We start from the raw sequence: 15,984 nt of genomic DNA, 5'->3' as shown, positions 1-15,984 counted from the left end.
AGTACTAGGGGAAACTTTGCCTCATTGCTCAAACATAGGTAGATGAATATCAAAACATTTTGAGTACACAAGAAATGATCTGGGTACTGAGAGAGCAAAACTGAACAACAACAGCTCAAAAACAGCCACAATGTGGCAGGTAGGAGCTTTGGGGGGGGGGGGAAGAACTGTGGACACTGCAAAGGGGAGGGAGCCCTGATCACAGAAAGAGCAAAGAGGAGAGGGAGAGAGAGACAGAGAGAGACAGAGAGAGAGAGAGACAGTTGGAGGGAGAGAAAGGGTGGATGAACACAAAGGGTATTTTACATTAAGAAATTTTCACCAAAACCACTGTGTGGAAAAAGAAGACAGACTGACTACCACATTATTTATAAGCAATGAAACACAAAGACTGAAGTTTTGGAGGTCAGAACAATCGCCAGTGTCCTGTTTGGTGGGCTTAAATGTTCTCTGGTGGGGAACTTTATTCTGGGTAGAGACCCAGAAGCTGAAAGCATGGTCTGAGGATCCCCTGGGTCACATGGGGAGAAACTGTTCCCCTGCTTGGAGTTCATTTGGGAGAGGTGGCATGGTCTGTAGGGGACAAAAGACCTGGAAGATGCCAATGTGCTGCTCTATTCACTGGCATAGAAATAGAGATGGCAGCTTAGGGTAGCAAACCTTGGTCCAGGTTTTGGCTGAGCATTACCATATACTCCAAAACCTTGCATTGTCAAGCAACTGATATCTGGGATGAACTGTCAAGCAGCAAAAAAGCAGCAAAACACTCTCCCAGAGGGTTAGAATGAATCTGAACCATGTGGATCTTTAAAATTTGGAGTTTTGAAACAGCTCTTCATCTGAGATAAAACCCAGGAGTACTGAGCCACCTGGCAGGCAGACAGCTTGGATGCAGGCAGAGTGAAGGCAGGGATCTGGAAGAAGCTGGGGACCCAAGATGGATGATTATTTGCTCTTCTGTGTGGGCTTGCCGGGGAGCAGCAGGCTTGAGCTTCCCTTTCTGGGGACGAGAGAGCAGGGTAATGCCATTCCCACCCTCCCCCAGCATGATTGACCTCAGTGAGCAAAATAGCACCATCAAGTGGAGGTTGGAGCCTCTTACACCAAGCCCCCTCCACTGCACCCTGCAGGTACATCTCCACTAGGGCAAGTCCTCCAGAGAATCAGCAAAACCGGTCCAATCCCAGAAGACCAGCACAAACTTGTCTCACATACCAGATCTACTGATCATAGAATGCTGCAAAGAACCAACTGGAGGAGGAGCCAAGATGGCAGAACACCATGGAAGTTTTTTTGCATCTCACATCCATGAAATACAGCCAGATCAACACTAAACCATCCTGCACACCTAGAAAACTGATTTGAGGATCAACGCAACAATCTGCACCCTGCACCACAGAACTCATCAGGTTCACGGCGCGGAGAGGTGAACTGGGGGAGAGAGAAGCCATGGAGGGCAGGGAGCTATTTTTGCTTGAGGAGAGAAGACGGAGATAGAGGGAGATTTCGGGAAAAGCGCCCCACCAAAAGCAGCTGGAGGGAAAGTGGAAAAGTGGAAACAGTCGCAGGGACTGAACTAAAAAGTGAGAAAGTAGAAAGGAGAGGGTTTAAATTCCATTAACACTCTGTAAACAGGGAGATCTCAGAGTCTGAAACTCTTCAGCTCAATACCTGGCAGTGCTCTGGTGGGAAGGGCAAATCTCCAGGAGCAGAGTGGGGTCTGGAAGGTTCTTGGGCCACATGGGGAGAAGTGGTTCCACTGCTGAAAGGACATTTGGTAGAGGTTGTGTGGCCACCCAGTCCCAGCAGACCCCAGAGAACAACCACACTCACTGGTGCTGGAACAAGGTCATTAAGGGTGAAGCCTGGTGCCAGATGTGTGTTGTGATTTTCCGTAATCTCTGAAATGCTGCTGCTGTACTATCGTGTGAACTTTTTCTGGGGTGGGCTGGTGCCCAGCTGCAGTCTCTGGGCATCAACAGCAGCACCATCCCACAAATGTTCCTGGGCATGGCCGGCACCCAGTCATTGCTTGGTGAGACCCTCCTGCAGACGATCTGAATGGGTCAAAGCTGCAGTCCCTCAGAAGTGAGGGGTGGGGAAACACAGCCACATCTGAGATAAAACTCAGGAGAGAAGTGCCACCTGGTAAACTAATGGCTTGGTCACAGACAGTGTAAAAGCAGGGAGTGGATGGAAACCAGAGACAAAGGACAGGAGCAAGATTGCTAGTAGGGGAGAGCACTGGGTAGCTGGGTGACTCCATTTTCACCCCTTCTGCGCATGCACATACACACCTACAAGCACCACAACAATCCACCCCAGTAAGCTAAGCAGTGACATCTAGTGAAAAACACAGCTGATACACTAAGCCCCACCCAAGTGGGCCAATGTTGCTCTTCAGGAACACCAGAAACCTCTCTGCTTGCTTAGTCTATGGACTATAAAGTGCTTCATAGTTTGACTTCTAGGGGAAACTGATGTAATTTCAATCGTATTTCAGTCTGTTCACTGGTCCATTTATTCAATTTTCTTTCTTTTGTATTCTTTTTCATTTCTTTTCTTTTTCTTGAATACAGAAAGAGAAAAATCTATTTTTATTTTCAATTTTTATTAAAAATATTTTTCTTTATTTTTTCTACTATATTTTTTACTTTTTTGTAAAATTTTTATATTCCATCTTACTTCCATCATTTCATGTTATTCTATTTCATTGTATTCATTTTCTCAAATTTTCAAAGGTTTTCCTTTTTTTCCCCTTTTTCTCTAATCTATCAAACTAGTTTCATTAACCAGACCAAAACACACCTAGAATCTAGCATCATTTATTTGATTTGTGTGTGTGTGTTGTTTTTAATTTTTTAATTTTTTTTTTTTTTTACCTTACCAATTCCTTTCCTCCCTTCAAAATGATGAAACAAAGGAATTCACTCCAAAAGAAAGAACAGGAAGAAGTGACAGCCAGGGACTTAATCAACACAGATACAAGCAAGATGTCTGAACCTGAATTTAGAATCACGATAATAAGAATACTAGCTTGGGCCAAAAATAAATTAGAATCCCTCACTGTGGAGATAAAAGAAGTAAAAACTAGTCAGAATGAAATAAAAATGCTATAACTGAGCTGCAATCTCAAATGGATGCCACAGATGCAAGGATGGATGAGGCAGAACAGAGAATCAGTGATATAGAGGACAAACTTGTGGAGAATAATGAAGACAAAAAAAAGAGGGAGCCTAAGACAAAGGAGCATTATTTAATAATTAGAGAAATCAGTGACTCATTAAAAGGAGCAATAGAATCATAGGGGTCCCAGAAGATGAAGAGAGGGAAAAGGGGTTAGAAGGGTTATGTGAGCAAATAAGAGTGGAAAACTTTCCTAACCTGGGGAAAGACACAGACATCAAAATCCAGGAAGCACAGAGGACCCCCATTAGATTCAACAAAAACCAACCATCAACAAAGAACATCATAGTCAAATTCACAAAATACTCAAGCAAGGAAAGAATCATGAAAGCAGCAAGGGAAAAAGGTCCTTAACCTACAAGGTAAGACAGATCAGGTTTGCAGCAGACCTATCCACAGAAACTTGGCAGGCCAGAAAGGAGTGGCAGGATATATTCAATGTGCCAAATCAGAAAAATATGCAGCCAAGAATTCTTTATCCAGAAAGGCTGTCATTCAAAATAGAAGGAGAGATTAAAAGTTTCCCAAGCAAAAATTAAAGGAGTTTGTGACCACTAAACCAGCCCTACAAGATATTTTAAGGGGGACTCTCTGAGAGGAGAAAAGACAGGGGGAATAAAAGACCAAAAGCAACAAAGACTAGAAAGGGACAGAAAACACCACCAGAAACTCGAACTCTACAACAAGAAACATAATGGCAATAAACTCATATCTTTCAGTACTCGCTCTAAACGTCATTGGACTAAATGCTCCAATAAAAAAAACACAGAGTAACAGAATGGATAAGAAAACATGATCCATCTATATGCTGTTTACAAGAGACCCACTTTAGACCTAAAGACACCTTCAGATTGAAAGTAAGGGGATGGAGAACAATCTATCCTGCTAATGATTGTCAAAAGAAAGCCAGAGTAGCCATACTTATATCAGACAATCTAGACTTCAAAATAAAGAATGTAACAAGAGATTAAGAAGGGCATTATATCATAATTAAGGGGACTATCCTCCAGGAAGACCTAACAATTGTAAACATTTATGTACCAAATGTGTTAGCCCCCAAATATATAAATCAATTAATTATAAACATAAAGAAACTCATTGATAATAATACCATAAAAGTAGGGGACTTCAACACCCCACTTAAAGCAATGGACAGATCATCTAAACAGAAAACCAACAAGGAAACAATGGCTTTGAATGACACACTGGACCAGATGGACATAACAGATATATTCAGAACATTTCATCCTAAAGCAACAGAATATGCATTCTTCTCCAGTGCACATGGAACATTCTCTAGAGTAGATCACATACTGGGACACAAATCAGGCCTCAACAAGTACAAAGAGATCAAGATTATACCATGCATATTTTCAGACCACAACACTATGAAACTCAAAATCAACCATAAGAAAACATTTGGAAAGATAGCAAATACTTGGAGACTAAAGAACATTCTACTGAAGAATGAATAGGCTAACCAAGAAGTTAAAGAGGAAATTAAAAAGTACATAGAAGCCAATGAAAATGATAACACCACAGCCCAAAACCTCTAGGACACAGCAAAGGCTGCCATAAGATGGAAGTATATAGCAATCCAGGCCTTCATAAAGAAGGAAGAAAGGTCTCAGATACACAGTCTAACCTTACACCTTTAAGAGCTGGAAAAAGAACAGCAAATAAAACCCAAAACCAGCAGAAGACAGGAAATAATAAAGATTAGAGCAGAAATCAACACTATTGAAACCAAAAAACAAAAAAAAAAAAAACCACAAAAAACAAAAACAAAACAACACAACAAGAACAACAACAAAACAGTAGAACAGATCAATGAAACCAGAAGCTGGTTCTTTGAAAGAATTAACAGAATTGATAAACCACTGACCAGTCTGATCAAAAAGAAAAAGGAAAGGACCCAAATAAATGAAATCAAGAATGAAAGAGGAGAGATCACAACCAACACAGCAGAAACTAAAACAGTAATAAGAGAATATTTTGAACAACTATATGCCAATAAAATGGGCAATCTGGAAGAAATAGACAAATTCCTAGAAATATATAAACTACCAAAACTGAAATAGGAAGAAATAGAAAATTTGAACAGACCCATAACCAGTAAGGAAATCGAATTAGTAATCCAAAATCTGCCAAAAAACAAGAGTCCAGGGCCAGATGGCTTTCCAGGGGAATTCTACCAAACATTTAAGGAAGAGTTAACACCTATTCTCTTGAAGCTGTTCCAAAAAATAGAAATGGAAGGAAAACTTCCAAACTCTTTCTATGAAGTCAGCATTACCTTGATTCTGAAACCAGACAGAGACCCCACGAAAAAGGAGAAATATACACCAATTTCCCCGATGAACATGGATATAAAAATCCTCAGCAAGATATTAGCCAACGGGATCCAACAATACATTAAAAAAAATTATTCACCACGACCAAGTGGGATTTATACCTGGGATGCAGGACTGGTTCAATATCCACAAAACAATCAATGTGGTTTATCGCATCAGTAAAAAGAAGAACAAGAACCACATAATCCTCTCAATAGATGCAGAGAAAGCATTGGACAAAATACAGCATCCTTTCTTGATAAAAACTCTTAAGAAAGTAGGGATAGAAGGATCATACCTCGAGATCGTAAAAGCCATATATGAAAGACCCATATATCATCGTCAATGGGGAAAAACTGAGAGCTTTCCCCCTAAGGTCAGGAACAAGACAGGGATGTTCACTCTTGCCACTGTTATTCAACATAGTATTAGAAGTCTTAGCCTCAGCAATCAGACAACACAAGGAAATAAAAGGCATCAAAATCGGCCAGGAGGAAGTCAAACTTTCACTCTTCACAGATGACATAATACTATACTCTATATGGAAAACCCAAAAGATTCCACCAAAAAACTGCTAGAACTGATCCATGAATTTAGCAAAGTGGCAATATGTCAAATCAATGCACAGAAATCGGTTGCATTCTTATACACCAATAATGAAGCAACAGAAAGAGAAATCAAGGAATCGATCCCATTTACAATTGCACCAGAAACCATAAAATACCTAGGAATGAATCTAACCAAAGAGGTGACAAATCTATGTACTGAAAACTATAGACAGCTTATGAGCGAAATTGAAGAAGACACAAAAAAAATGGGAAAAGATTCCATGCTCCTGGATAGGAAGAACAAATATTATAAAAATGTAAATACTATCCAAAGCAATCTACATATTCAATGCAATACCTATCAAAATAACACCAGCACTCTTCGCAGAGCTAGAACAAACAATTCTAAAATTCGTATGGAACAAGAAAAGACCCCTAATAGCCAAAGCAATCTTGTAAAAGAAAACCAAAGCAGGAGGCATCACAATCCCAGACTTCAGGCTGTATTATAAAGCTGTAATATCAAGACAGTATGGTACTGGCACAAGAACAAACACTCAGATCAATGGAACAGAACCCAGTACCCAGAAACGGACCCACAAACGTATGGCCAATTAATCTTTGACAAAGCAGGGAGGAATATTCAATGGAATAAAGACAGTCTCTTCAGCAAGAGGCTGAAGTGCTGGGAAGACTGTATAGTGACATGCAGAAAAATGAACCTGAACCACTTTCTTACTCCACACAAAAAAATAAACTCAAGATGGATGAAACACCTAAATGTAAAATAGGAAGCCATCAAAATACTAGAGAAGAAAGCAGGCGAAAACCTCTCTGACCTCGGCTGCAGCAACTTCTTACTCAACACGTCTCCGGAGGCAAGGGAAACAAAAGCAAAAATGAACTTTTTGGAGCTCATCAAAATAAAAAGCTTCTGCACAGCAAAGGAAACAATCAGCAAAACTAAAAGGCAAGCAATGAAATGGGAGAAGATATTTGCAAATGACATATCAGATAAAGGGTTAGGATCCAAAATCAAAGAACTTATCAAACTCAACACCCAAAAGCCAAATAATCCATTGAAGAAATGGGCAAAAGACATGAATAGACACTTCTCCAAGGAAGACATCCAGATGGCCAACCGACACATGAAAATATGCTCAATATCACTCATCATCAGGGAAATACAAATCAAAACCACAGTGAGTTACCACCTCACACCAGTCAGAATGGCTAACATTAACAACTCAGGCAACAACAGATTTTGGCAAGGATGCAGAGAAAGAGGATCTCTTTTGCATTGTTGGTGGGAATGCAAGCTGGTGCAGCCACTCTGGAAAACAGTATGGAGGTTCTGCAAAAAATTAAAAATACAACTGCCCTACAACCCAGCAATTACACTACTAGGCATTTATCCAAGGGATACAGGTGGGCTGTTTCGAAGGGGCACATGCACCACAATGTTTACAGGAGTGCTATCAACAACAGCCAAAGTATGGAAAGAGGCCAAATGTCCATTGATGGATGAATGAATAAAGAAGATGTGGTGTATATATACAATGGACTATGACTCAGCAATCAAAAAGAATGAAATCTTGCCATTCACAACTATGTGGATGGAACTAGGGGATATTATGCTAAGTGAAATTAGTCAGAGAAAGACAAATACCATATGACTTCACTCATATGAGGACTTTAAGAGACAAAACAGATGAACTGAAGGGAAGGGAAACAAAAATAATATAAAAACAGGGAAGGGGACAAAACGTAAGAGACTGTTAAATACAGAGAATAAAAAGAGGGTTGATGGGGGGGTTGTGGGTGGGGGATGGGCAAAATGGATAAGGAACATTAAGGAATTTACTCCTGAAATCATTATTGCACCATGTGCTAACTAACTGGGATGTAAATTAAAAAAATAAATCAAATAAAAAATTTTTTTAATTAAAAAAAAGTAAAATGTATTAAAATGAAAAATTAAAAAAAAAATTGAGTAACTGAAATCTAACCATGGACATCTCCACTAGCACTGCCGTTGAAATAATCAATTATCCACAGAGGCTGTCTGTGCTAATGGACACACCTAGTGACATTGATTTGTAACCCCCAGACCCACCAGCTCACTGCTGTTCATGATGGCAGGGCGAGTGCTCTGACGTGCGTCACCCATCGCATGTGTCCTGTGAGGCTGAACGAGTTGCTGCTCTGCATTTCCATGGTAAGTCCCACACTGTAAACACGTGTCCTTTTCAGGGTCTATTTGGTGCCACATTTTCTGCATTTACATGCACTTTCCTGGTGATTTCAGTGTTTCAAAAGGCCCTGAAGCCCAGAGCTGCAGGGCTGACAGGTGTTCCTAAGCACAAGAAAGTGAGATGAGCCTCACTGACAAAACTACGGTGCAGGTAGGTCCTGCTCAGGCTCACGATGCAGAGTCGTGTGCCTTTGAGTTCAGTGGTAATGAATCAACAATGCGGTAAATCCAGGAAAAGGAAATTCTTGATGTCTATTTGGAGCCACCTAAGAAAATGTTAAAGTAACATCTAGGATGTTATGATGATGCCACGGAAAAGAGGGGGAAAGAGCTCAATATGAGGATTCATGAGATGATGATGATGGTTTCTAGCTGTTTCTAAAGGCATCATGGGTGGCACAGTTGTGAAGTTGAAAGCCAAAGACACTGGGGATCAAAGTAACCAGGCCTGGAAATGTCACAGTTCTGAGCTGGTATTTCAGAATAGGGAAATACAACATACAATAAATTATTTGGAAGTGTGTGTGTGTGTATGTGTGTGTGTAAAATAAGGTGTCTTTAATCAAAAACACACAGGAAACAAGGCTGTGTATTCATCAGTGGGCAAGTGTTGCAGGCAGAGGCTCCCATGATCCCAGCCCTCTATTAACTCCAGGAGCAACGGCTCACTGTGGCTGACTCCGTGTCCTCAGGGACTGTGACACAGCAGCCACGAATGTGAGGATGCTCTATATGCCCTCTCCCTGCCGGACCCCGTTCATTCCTGAGCACAACACTCTTCCTGTCTTTTCTGGACCCACTCGTTTCCCTCCAGGGACGCACTCACACTACTACCTCTCAGGCACCACATTTATGCACCTGTGAATCCCCTGCTGGTTTTGCTAAAATGCAAATTGTGATGCAGTGAACCTCAGTTGAGGCCAAGCCCCTATATTGCCAACAAGCCCCAGGGTGACATCTCTGCTGCTGTCCTGAGGGCCTCAAACAACCAGGACCTGCATCTGCCCTCCTCCTTTTATCCACAACAGGTCCACTCCAACAGGTGTCTGTATTTAAACAATAAGACTGTTCACAAACAAAACTGTGTTTTCCTCAGAGGCTCACAGATGTTCCCAAGGAACAATGAGAGTGTCAAGTCTCCAGGCAAAGTGAGAGAAGACTTTTAACAAGAAGAACATCAAACATCTCAACTACTACACACATGACAGGAGGCGAAAGAAGAAAAAACTATGAAATTGGCATCAATTCAACACAGACTTTTATTGAGGACATATGCCCTGCAGGTGAGACTCTTGTCAAGGATACAAATATTAGCAAGACACGGGCTTTGCACTCAAGAGACCTAGGAATTGGAAGGGAAAAAGGATGTAAATCTGGGGCAAAAAGGATGGGAAGTGAGGCGCAGATTATCCACAGTGCAGGTTAGAGTGACGGAAATTCACACCAGGCAGAGACCGCTTCCTCTTGTGGATCAGGGAAGGCTCCCTGGAGGAAGTGACACAGATGCCTGTGACCCATGGAGGTACTCGGACTTCATTTTACTCTGAGATAAATTAGAGATTTAAGCCCCAGCATCAGGTCAGAACAAGAAATCCTGCTAAATTACACTTAACTCATCTTGACAACCCATCATCGAGCAGAGAGAAAAGACAAAAGTTGCGCACAGAGACTTGCAAATCCATCACCACTGAGCTGGGTTTAAGTATGTCCTGACTCCTGGGCTGCCGGCATCTTGCTCTAAAGGGAGGCCAGTGAACCGATGTCTCCAGTGTGTTTCCCTGGGAAGATCAAATTGGAAATTGCTCTGCAGCGGGTGTAGGTGAGGACAGCAGGGAGAGGGGCACGGGGAGGAAGAGGGCTGAGGACAGAGAGGAAGGTAAGGAGACGCATGGGAAAGAGCAGGAAGGTGGTTCCAGACTTACCGATGCTTCCAGAGCCAGAACACAAGACCTGCCAGAAGCACCAGGGGCACGATCACCACCAGGAAGACCAAGCCCACCGGGTGGTGCTGCTCTGTGGGTTTGGTGCAGACGGTGTCAATTCCCATCCATCTTGGGTTCGACTGCACCTTCCTGGTCCTTTTTGCTCCCGTCACCCTCTGCCTCACCAACCACCCTTCCTCCTTCTCGTTTCCCATCCCTGCTCAGAGGTGGACACTTCACCAAACACTCTGCTTCCTCCCACGTCTGTAGGATCCTCACCTTCAGCTCTCCATTTCTTGCGTTATTAATTTTATGTCCTTTATGATCTGCAGTCCCGAGAATCCCAAATGTTTCATCTCACTCTCCTGCTCTGCTTCAGGACCACCCACCCCCTTTCCCAGCTGGACCCCTACCCTTTCTCACCCCAGTAGAGGACCACGTCCTGGCCTCCTAGACTGCTGTGTCTCACTCGGCAAGACAGGCCAGCTGCCTCTCTGGCTTCCACGTCCAAGGACGTCTGAAGACACCATGTCCCGTCAGCATGGGGCAAGAGGTCGCCTCGCCGGGTGCCCTGTTGCTCCTGGTCACCCCGCATCCACGTCACCCACACTGGCTTTGGGTAGAAGCCAGAGACGTGGCACACAAGGAGCAGACGGCCAGGACCCAGACTGGGGCCAGTGGACAGCCAGGCCTCTGGCCTCACTGCGGAGACAGGACAGGCATTCTCAGACTGAGAGGGTACGTCTTCACATCACATTAGAAATACACATCTTTCCACCTCTAGGAACCTGTCACCATCATCCTCTGACTCTCTTGGCCCCTACTCCACCAAATTTGAGAATATGGTGCAAATTTATGAGTGCACGGAGAGATAATGCTTGGAGAGAGGGAGCAGGACTGACCTTGTCATTGAAGGTCTGCCTTCCCTGCCTCAAGAAGACCCAAGAGGAAACGGGGGCAGATGTCATTAATATTTGCTTGTATTCATAAGTTGACCACATGGTACTGATTGAATAGTTTGGAGACCTGCTGAGCTCTCCTTCCTCCCTTTGGAGATGGCCACCATGACGTGTTCTGGAAGCTCACGAGGTCTGACCCTTGATACGCAATCTGCATGAAGCCTGCTGATGCCTCTCCAAAGTGAGAATCGCAGCCTCCTGCCAGCTGTACCTGAAAGGGATCTGGGAAGAGAGAATGTGAGTTACAGGAAATGGAGAGGGAAAGAGATGAAAGGAGATGAGTGGAAGCAAAGGACAGAGGAAGCAGAGGAGAAGTTGAGGGCTTTGGACAGAATGGAACAAAGTTTGGTTTGAGTGGAGACTCAGACAGAGGGGAAGTGGTGGTCGCTGGAGGCAGAAGAAAGGTAAATTACTGAGAAAGGAGCACATGCTGGAGAAGCAGGAAGGATGTGGGCAGAGAACAAGGAAGGGCTCCACAGGGGAGCTGTGATGAAATCATCAAGGGTGAGGGGAAGGCAGTGGGCAGAGGGAACACGTAGACAGACAAATGTCTCTGATGGGACTGAATGGGGAGAAAAGCACATTTCAAGGATCAGTCACAGAGTGAGGAAGAGGAGAGTCTCTGGCCGGAGGCCAGGGAATGGGGTGGTCATGGGAGACTCTGGTGCGAGACAGGAGAACACAGCCTGAGGTCAAGGAGAGGAGGGGAAATAGCAGAAGGCGTGAAGCTTTTCAATTTCGGGGTCTGGCTTCTGCCTCCTGAACACAGGGGTGTGATTCTGTTTTATGATGGGGAGTCGAGAGGTTCAGCAGCCAGGGGAGGCTCTTTCCTGGAGGAAGAAGGAATTCATGGTGACACACACAGGCCACCTCCATCCCACGTGTCCTGAGGGACCCGAGATCACATTCAAGCTGCCATTGACTGGCATGCTCCTGAAATATCAGAGGAAATCTCGTGGAGAATGTGTGAAATGACTTTTCTTGTTCCATTAGCTCCTCATTGCTGAAGTTGCCCCTGGACCACGGCCACAGAAAAATGAAAGCGCCCGTCTTGCTGTCCCAGCCATGAGTCTGCAGTTCATCCAGCCAAGCTGAGCCCTGATTCTGTGTCCAGGAACGGTTGCAAAAGGATGTTGCCAGGATGGTTCGAAAAGAGATTGGCTCTTGGAAGTCTGTGCCAGAAGAACAGATAGACATTGGGAAGGAGAGAGAATGCCAAAGAAAGTTGCCAGGGAGGGGCCTGAAAATCTAGAGGACAGGGAGCGTAATTCTCTCAGGAGACATGTGCTGCCCCGGAGCCCCAAGCTTCATCCCCATCCTTCAGAAATGGGATCACGGATGTTCAGGAACAAACAAGGTTGACATCCCTCACTCCCCAGGAATGTGCTTGGGAACCCACACCACAAGTGCACACACGCACACACACACACAGATAAATGCACATATGTACACACACACACTCAGAGTTGCATGTGTATGCACAAACATAGACACGTATACAAAGAGCCGTACAGACACACACAGAGGCATGCAAACAGGCACCTATATGCACATGCTCATACCTACTAACACTTGCATGCAGACGCACAAGCACAGGTACACACATCACAAACATGTGTACCCATGCAGACACACATGTGCACACACGCAAACACACATGACTCACATGAGCACACACAGGTATGCATATGTAAGCGTGCATGCTTGTGCTCCCACAGGGCGTGCCCATCGTCAGTGTCACCACCTGGGAAAAGAACCGTGAGCAACACCAGTTGCAACAACAGCATCTTATGTGCAGATGTTCTTTCTTTCTCTCCGAAAGTGGGTCTTTGGCGTCTGTTCTCACAAACCTCCCCACACACAGCCCCTCTCTTCTGACTTCCTTCTCAAGACACATGCCTTCCCTGAGTCTCCGCGACAATGCAAATGGGCTCCGCCCTCAACCCTGGACACCTACTCAGACTCTCACTTCCCCTCCGGGTCTGACCCTTCTCTCGGCTTCCAGCTTCTCCCTGTCACCAGCCTCCGTCGTGCTCCCTGAGGCCCTGATTCAGGCTCTGTTCAGGCTGGGGAACAAGTCTCGTGTGGCATGGAAAAGGGACCCTACCTCTCGTGCCTTTTCTCCTCATCCAGACAGTAACCCATGAAGACACACGACTCCCCAGCACCCAACCCTGGACCCTGCTGTCACCCTGTCCCTCGTGCCCTTGGGTCACTGCCCATGGACTCCCTTGCCTGTCTTACCCCTTCTGCAACCCATTCACATCTCTGACTTCTCACTGTCTGTGTTCAAATACAAAATGAAGCAGCTTGATTTGAAGGTCACCTTCCCTTAACTGGGGGGACAGGAGTCTAATCATGCAAATAATCTCGCCTTCTTGGGGGATAGAGAGGGTCCATGTGAGAGAGGACCTCACTTGTGATGAACAGAGAATTCCTCACTGACGGGGGAAGACTTACATTTCTGGGGGAGGTTGGACTGCACTTAGGTTAGGTTAAACAAGGTTTGGGGAGTTGGCCTGCCCAAGGCACCATTTTGAGCCCATGGGTTTCTTTTAACACTTACTCTATTCGCTTTTCCAAATTTCGCCATGATTGCCTGTGTAACAGTATCAACAACCACCAATTCACCAATGTGTTTAGGGGAGAATCAGTTGCCATCAGTGAGACCACAGGACACTGAAACATCTATGACTACTGGTGTGAGGTGACATCTCATTGTGGTTTTGATTTGCATTTCCCTGGTGATCAGTGATGTGGAGCATATTTTCAAATGTCTGTTGGCCATCTGGATTCCTTCTTCAGAGAAACTTCTATTCATGTCTTCTGATTATTTGTCCTTTTGCTGTTGAGTTGTACAAGTTCATGATATATTTTGGATACCAATCCTTTGTCAAACATGTTATTTGTTAATACCTTCTCCCATTCCATAGGCTGCCTTTTAGTTTTGTTGATTGCTTCCTTTGCTGTGCAGAAGCTTTTTATCTTGATGTAGTTTCCATAGCTTATTTTTCTTTTTGTTTCCCCCGCTTCCAGAGACATAATAAGTTAGAAATAAGTTTCTGTGTATAATGTCAGAGACATTACTGCCTGGATTTTCCTAGGATGTGTATGATTTCAAGTCTTACAGTATGGTATAAGAAAGTGGTCTAGTTTCTATCTTTTACATGTGGCTGTCCCATTTTCCCAACACCATTTGTTAAAGAGACTTTCTTTTTCCTATTGCATATTCTTGCTTTCTTTGTCAAAGATTAATTGACCATAAGATTGTTGGTTTATTTCTGGGCTCTCTAGTCTCTTCCATTGGTCTCTGTGTCTACTTTTGTCCCAATACCATACTGTTTTGGTTACAGCTTTATAGGATAACTTGATATCTGGAATTGGGATACCTCCAGCTTTGTTTTGTTTTTTTTTTTTCCTTTTTCTCTCATGATTGCTTTGGCCATACAGAGTCTTTGGTGGTGGCATAAAATTTTATGATTGCTTGTTTTAGTTTTGTGAAAAATGCTATTGGTATTTTGAGACTCATTGCACTAAATCTGTAGATCACTTTGGGTAATATATCCATGTTCCCAATATTTGTTTTTGCATTCCATGAGCCTGGAATATCTTTCCCTTTCTTTGTGTTACCTTCAATTGTTTCATCAATGTGTTATAGTTTTCAGAGTACAGGTCTTTCACCTCTTTGGCTAAGTGTATTTCTAGATATGTTATTATTTTTGGTGCAACTGTAAATGGGATGGTTTGCTTAATTTCTCTTTCTGCTGCTTCATTATCTTTGTATAGAAATGCAAAGGACTTCTCCATACTGATTTTGTATCCTGTGACCTTACTGAATTCATGTATTGGTTCTTGTTGTTTTGGGGGAGGCGTCTTTAGGGTTTCTATATATATAGTATTGTGCCATCTGCAAATCGTGAATATTTTTCTTCTTGGCCCATTTGGATGCCTTTTAGTCTTTCTCTTGTATGATTGCTGTGGCTGACACTTCCACTATTATGTTGAATGAAAGTGGTGACAGTGGTTAGTGGACATCCTTATCTTCTTCCTGACTTTAGGGGAAATGCTCTCAATTTTTCACCATTAAGTATGATGTTAGCTGTGGGTCTGTTACATACGATCGTTATTATGTTGAGTTATGTTACATCTACATCTATGTTGTTGAAGGATTTTATCATCAATAGATGTTGTACTGCGTCAGATGCTTTTTCTGCATTTTCTGAAATGGTCATATAGTTTTTATCCTTTCTCATGATGTCGTATATCGTGTTGATTCATTAGTGAATACTGAATGACACTTGTACAGCAAGAATAAATTCCACGTCATCAAGAGGAATGAATTTTTAATATATTGTTGGATTTGGTTTGCTAATATTTTGTGATGGATTTTGGATCTTTGTTCATCAGAAGTGTTGGCCTGTAGTTCTCTCTTTTTGTAGTGTCTTTAACTGCTTTTGGTATCAGGATAATGCTGGCTTCATGGAATGAATTTGGAAGCTTTCCGTCCTCTCCTATTTTGTGGAATAGTTGAGAAGAATAGATATTATTTCTTTAAATACTTGGTAGAATTTTCTTGTGAAGCTGTCGTGGACTTTTGTTTGTTCAGAATTTTCTCCCTGCTGATTCAATTTCATTGCTGGTAATTGGTCTGCTCAAATTTTTTATTTATTCCCACTTCATTTTGGCAATTATATGTTTCTAGGAATCTATCCATTACTTATAGGTTGTCCAGTTGGAGGCGTATAATTTTTCATAAAATTCTCTTAAAATCCCTTGTATTTC

The 15,984-nt window shown here is 43.1% G+C and overlaps 2 protein-coding genes and 1 pseudogene across 4 annotated transcripts in view; all 3 read right to left on the bottom strand.

Moving 5' to 3' along the window:
* The window catches only part of LOC109257280 (T-cell surface glycoprotein CD1a-like), a 115,860-nt gene that overhangs the window by 18,222 nt on the left and 81,654 nt on the right, over window positions 1-15,984 (bottom strand). The window contains exon 1 of one of the 2 annotated variants that reach the window (XM_019433293.2): window positions 12,947-13,080. The exons of the other annotated variant lie outside the window; for it this stretch is intronic. Within the exon in view, the coding sequence (XP_019288838.2) occupies window positions 12,947-12,989 (43 nt within the window). The 5' untranslated portion in view covers window positions 12,990-13,080. Of the gene's footprint in view, window positions 1-12,946; window positions 13,081-15,984 lie in introns of those variants that run through there. 2 annotated transcript variants of the gene reach the window in all.
* The window catches only part of LOC109260382 (T-cell surface glycoprotein CD1a-like), a 53,182-nt gene that overhangs the window by 9,776 nt on the left and 27,422 nt on the right, over window positions 1-15,984 (bottom strand). Inside the window, exon 1 of one of the 2 annotated variants that reach the window (XM_019433304.2) lies at window positions 10,244-10,331. The exons of the other annotated variant lie outside the window; for it this stretch is intronic. The gene's annotated coding sequence lies outside the window, so the exon portion shown is untranslated. Of the gene's footprint in view, window positions 1-10,243; window positions 10,332-15,984 lie in introns of those variants that run through there. 2 annotated transcript variants of the gene reach the window in all.
* LOC128778895 (T-cell surface glycoprotein CD1a-like) lies at window positions 9,728-11,602 on the bottom strand (annotated as a pseudogene).

The sequence above is a fragment of the Panthera pardus genome, unplaced genomic scaffold (genome assembly GCF_024362965.1).
Source record: "Panthera pardus isolate Hobbes unplaced genomic scaffold, ASM2436296v1 HiC_scaffold_21, whole genome shotgun sequence".
Lineage (NCBI taxonomy): Eukaryota > Metazoa > Chordata > Mammalia > Carnivora > Felidae > Panthera > Panthera pardus.
The sequence above is the reverse complement of the archived record's forward strand: the minus strand, read 5'-3'. Positions and strand labels throughout refer to the sequence as shown.